This window comes from Triticum aestivum, chromosome 2D (assembly GCF_018294505.1).
Source record: "Triticum aestivum cultivar Chinese Spring chromosome 2D, IWGSC CS RefSeq v2.1, whole genome shotgun sequence".
In the NCBI taxonomy this organism is placed as follows: Eukaryota; Viridiplantae; Streptophyta; class Magnoliopsida; order Poales; family Poaceae; genus Triticum; species Triticum aestivum.
Genome location: NC_057799.1, coordinates 527,072,660 through 527,078,003, shown reverse-complemented (window position 1 = coordinate 527,078,003; position 5,344 = coordinate 527,072,660). Strand labels below are relative to the sequence as shown.

General features: G+C 54.7%; 1 protein-coding gene across 1 annotated transcript; it reads left to right on the top strand.

Annotated features, from left to right (window-relative positions):
* The first annotated feature begins 2,538 nt into the window (after positions 1–2,538).
* On the top strand, positions 2,539–4,196 carry LOC123049772 (zinc finger protein ZAT1-like). Its single transcript, XM_044472648.1, has one exon. The coding sequence runs from the start codon at positions 2,867–2,869 to the stop codon at positions 3,788–3,790; it is 924 nt and encodes a 307-aa protein (XP_044328583.1). The 5' UTR covers positions 2,539–2,866; the 3' UTR covers positions 3,791–4,196.
* Positions 4,197–5,344: the final 1,148 nt, after the last annotated feature.

The following is a 5,344-nucleotide window of genomic DNA, read 5'->3' as shown; positions in this document are numbered from 1 at the left end:
AGGTCTAGGGTTCATCGGAAGGGATATATATGGGGTCGGGGTGGGCCGGGCTGACGTGCCAGGCGCACCCAGATCACCCCATATCTGGTAATAGTTTAAGTTGTTCGGATCGATTTTTAGTGACCGGTCAGCACGTTCGAGCGTTTGAGACTCCTTGAGACTCCCGGCTATAGATGCTCTAAAACCTTGAGCCCGTTAGATCAAGTGCACCAGATGCTCAGCAACGGAGCCTCGAGATACTTTAGCTTAATTCTCGGCGATTCGTTTGCGTCCCGTTGCAACGCCCTAAACTTTGAATGACGTCGCTTTTTACGGCAGCACAGGTGATGCCCATCTCAACAGAAGTCACCGCTCCATTGTCCATTCATAGGCCCTGTTTGGTTCGTCTGTGGATTTCTAAAAGCAGCTGTGAAAAATCTGCTGTGGAAAAACAGCTGTGGAAAATCTGATGTGAAAAAGATGTAGCTCATTTGGCAAACCAGCTGGTACAGCTTTTTCAGATTTTGGCCCACAGCGAAATCAGATTTTGGAAAAGCACGTCCTGGGCTGCTTCCGTTTTTGGTTCAGATTTTGGCAGCGGATTTCTGAAATCGGATTCTGCTAGGTGCGCCTTTGGTTCAGATTCTGCTCCGCGGCAGCCGAATCCGGCGATAAAAGCTGAACCAAATAGGGCCATAGCCAGCCATGCATGCATGCTGCTACCTGGGGTAACTAGCTGTTTCCACTTGCACATGTTTCTTTCTACTTCAACTTGAAACGAAGAATGAAAAAGGAAAAGCACTGCAGTTGCCACGACCCACTCGTCACTCGAGAATACGACGATTCTCGTGCGATGGATGGGTATCCGGAGAAGTAGAAGGACGCGAGGAAAATGACAGGAAAAAGAAGAAGAGAAAAGATCTCCACCACTAGAGTACGAGCAGAAGTGTGGGGAGAAAACAACACGCTGCTGGCCTATGTAGTATCATCTCACTCGTCTAGCCCAGCTGCCTCGTATTCAAGACCGAAGCCGCTGCTTGACTTGTTGTAGCACGCAGCGCGACTCCTACTTGTACGAAGTATAATAGTACTGTATATTGATTCGGCAGGAAATTTACAGAGGGAGTACAAAAAAGATACTACTGCATTATCCATACACGGCAGTATGCACCAGCGGCAGCGCGACCCGACAGGTACGTAGTATAGCGCAAAGCAGCGACGCTAGCTTGGCTTGAGCAGCAATACTGCCGGACCGGATGATATCAAGCAGTAGATCGTAGTGGTGGTTAGTAGCAGCAGCAGCAGCATAACTTTGGACTGGAGGATGAGTAGATAGATTAGATAGATGGATAGGTACTACTGCTGGTGTTTTAGTTGGGTAAATATATCATCGTGTATACTTGTAAAATCGATCGTGCGCGCGCTGTGTGCGACCCGTAATAATAGCCACCCGGAGAAGAGAAATCTCCAAAGCGGTTAGTTGGCAGGCACGGACGGACGGACGGACGGACGGGCGCGTCGTTCTCGCTCGTCGCACAGCGCACAGATGCTCCGCTCTCCCGCCCGCACGCTGCTGGATTTCGTAACTTTTTACAAGGGGGAAGTACATGCACCGCCGTGGTAGAAATTGACGGGAGATTCGGTCGATGCTCCATACGAGAGGGCGAAAAGTGGCTTCAGCTTTCGACGTGGGGGCAGGAGTTACCGGCCGGGACAACACTGATTTGATGGACGTGTCATGGGTTTCGAGCGAGTTTGATACGGCGACAGCGTAGGCGCCGTAGTACTAGGACGTGTTGCTTGCTGATCGTCGCCTGAACCGTACGCCGAGATCTCTGGCTCCAACCACCTCCCGCTCCGGTGTAATCATAGTAATAATTTAATTAATGGGAAAGTTGTGAAAGCTGTGGTGCACTGTAAGTGACCCTTGCGTGCCATTACCACCTGATTTAGATCCCCACCGCCGATTAATTTGCCACTTATCACCAATGCCCCGAGCCGCACTCCACCTTGCAATGCCAATGCATGCACTTTGCTGTTCGCTCTCCTTCTTGTCAACTACTCATTGTCCCCATCACCCCATTCCCAGCTCTTTATCTACCCTACTCAACTCACTGATCGCCTGCACCACCAGAGCAAGTCTACAAGGTGGAGGACGGAAGCAAAGGGAGCAGCGTCACCCTTGATTTGGATGGGGATATGGGGTGGCGGCCTCACAAGGAAAGCATTGGTCATATTGCGCAAGTCCCATAAAAGGGAGAATTGACAGCCATGTGGTGATGCTAATAGACATCTTCCAAAGTGTATAGAGAGAGTAATAATATCCGTCCGGTATTCTTGCGTTGACAGTAGGAGGTAGGCACATACCATCTCACATGGAAAGTTATCAAGCACAACTTATGCAAAATCGTTCAAGTATGGTAACAAATAATGGCTTGATTCTTGCGACCAAAAGTGTAATTCCGTGCAATGCAACCATGCTAAACAATGCGCCATGGACCACAACGCGTTGTGCCAGCAGGGCATTAGATTCAGTACATTTCTTTCGTACTGCTAATATACTTACGATCTACCATTAATTCAGAACAATAACTCGGCAAAAAAAAATTGATTTCTACAGAACAATACCAATGGCATAATAAGTGGAGAATACGGGGAGCCATCCAGAAAAGAGAGGGGGCAAAAGGAAAAGAATGGAATAAAAGGCGGAAGCTTGGCAGTTCCGCGATATTCCAACTTCCGCAGACGACCCCCACGGAGGCGGCTCCTCCTGGCCCTCCTACTCTCTCGCACACTCCGTTTCCTTTCCTTCCCCCGAAAGCTCGTATTTTTAGCCATCTCTCGACCCAGCGGAGCTCTCTCTCTCGCTCGCTCTCCCTCTCTCGCCATGGCCAAGAACACATGCAAGCTCTGCTGCCGCCGCTTCGCCAGCCCCCGCGCCCTCGCCGGCCACATGCGCTCCCACTCCATCAAGGTCGCCCGGTCGCAGCAGATCTCATCGGCCTCCTCCGCCTCCACCTCCCTCGCGGCCGGGGACGGCGACGACGCCAGGATGGCCATCCAGGCCCACGTGCTCCGCGGCAAGCCCAAGCGGAGGGCGCGCCTCGCCGAGTCCGACTTCTCGGATCGCGAGAGCGAGGCGGAGTACCCGTCGCAGTCGCCGGGCGCCAAGCGCGTGCATGGCGGATCGCGCGACGCCGAGCCGGTGAGCTCCGTGTCCGACGCCGCCACGCCGGAGGAGGACGTCGCGCTGTCCCTCATGATGCTCTCCCGCGACTCCTGGCCCGCGGTGGCGGCGTGGACGCCGTCCTCCTACCGCGTCGCCGACTCCGACGACGGAAGCGACGGCGGCGGAGAGGCCGCGCCCGCGCCACCGGCTGCGGCCGAGCAGAAGCGGACGCGGTTCCAGTGCCCGGCGTGCAAGAAGGTGTTCCGATCGTACCAGGCGCTGGGCGGGCACCGCGCCAGCCACGTCCGCGGCGGCAGGGGCGGCTGCTGCGCGCCCCCGCTGAACCCGCCGCCGCCGCCGCCTCCCGCTTCCACCCACCTGCAGCCATTGCCGGAATGCGAGGAGGGCACGAAGCCTCATCCGCACGAGTGCCCCTGCTGCTCCCGCGTGTTCGCGTCAGGGCAGGCCCTCGGCGGCCACAAGCGGTCCCAGCTCTGCCCAGGCGCCGCCGCCGTGGCCGATCATCCCGCCGCCGCGATGAAAAGCCTGGGCCTCATTGATCTGAACCTCCCGGCGCCCTTCGAGGACCTGGAGGTCTCCGCCGTGTCAGATCCCTTCCTCGCGGCAAGGCCAGGCCACTGAAAGCAAGCAGAGCAAGCAAGCAATCCGGCGTGCTTTTCCTTTCGGTCGGTCAGTTGGTTGATTCCAGTGGAGACAGATGATCCGGGCTTGTAATTGCTAGCAAGAAAGATGGTGCTCAGGCAGTAAGCCAAAAAGGTAAAGAAAAGGGTTAAGAAAAAGAGAGACGGGTAGTTGTTTTTCCTCCTCCTTTTATTTTGCCTTCCTCGTGGAGCTAGCAGAAAATTGGATGCTGTAGTTCTCCCTCAGCTCTGGTGTGTCTTTTTGTTTGTTTCAAGCTATGGAACAGAGGGAGTAGATTGGGCCAGCAAACAGAGCCAGCTACTAGTTATTGTTCTGTTGCTTGATCTTGGTAGCATAGCAAGAAAATACTATCCTCAGAGAATGGAAAGGGCAAAATTTAGCTGAACTGTTGCTGTCTGTTGCAGTCTCCAGCTGTTCTTGTTCCAAGTGTCGATGCATCCTCGCACTCATTACTGACTAGTAAAGCCATAAGCAACAGAATAGCAACAACACAAATGCATTGCAATGCAGGATCGGCCAAAAGCGTTGGTTGGTGGTTACATGACTTACGTCCACCATGCTTGCCCCGCCCTCGCCTGATCGGCGATCGCCTCCTTTCTCCCCTCTGCAGTTGTGCTCCTGCCCACCACCACCGCCTGCCTGCATTTCTCCCGCTGCTGCCTGGAGCAGCAGAAAGGGCCGCTGTACTTTCCTCCCCCTGTAGCCCAGCCCACGTCTTGCTCGCTTCCCACCACATTCCCGTCCCCCCATACTGTGCTGTGCATTGCATTGAATCCTGCACACAAAATGACCGTATATATATAATCAACAAATAAAGTGGCTCGGAATAGTCGTTTCAATCGCGGTACAGCCATGAAGATTACCTACTCCATTGTTGTTGTACACTGTACAGTATCTGTGTAGCTTTTCACCTTCAGGTCAGATTATTTTGGGACCTGGGTTTGTTGGATTGGAGCCTGGATCTCTCTGAAGAGGTTTTTTTTTTAAGAAGATCTCTCTCAACAGGTGGGAGGCCTCTGCAACTGCAGCCGATTCTGCAGGAGCTGCTCTCCACGCTTGGAGGTGGGTGGTTACGGCATGGGCCGTCGCCCTCGCCCACGTGGCGCCCGTCCCTCTCCGTCCGTCCTATGTTTGGATTCGCATCGCATCGGCTGGTCAGGCCAGTGGCCACTGACTTGGGTGGCGTGGGCGCTATTGACTAACTTGCGCTGGAATTAGCAGGATAGTTAACGCACGCTTAATCTGGGTTTATTCTTACTTAATTGGCTCGCTATTGCTAATCGCCGCAGTACCGACCTCGCCTGGCGAAAGAAAGAAGCTGCGCGGGCGCGCCGGCCGAGGCGGATCACGCGGGTGAACTGCTTGGTCCACTGGGCAGCGGGTGGAACCGGGAGGGAACGAGGGATGACATGTAGGTCCTCCCTTGCCCCTGCCGCACGCGTGTGCTCCTCCGTGTGGCGGTAGCGGGAGGGTGGGGTCAGGGAGAGATTGAGGGGGACCTGGGGTCGGCCGGACGAGGCGGGGCTGTCTCAC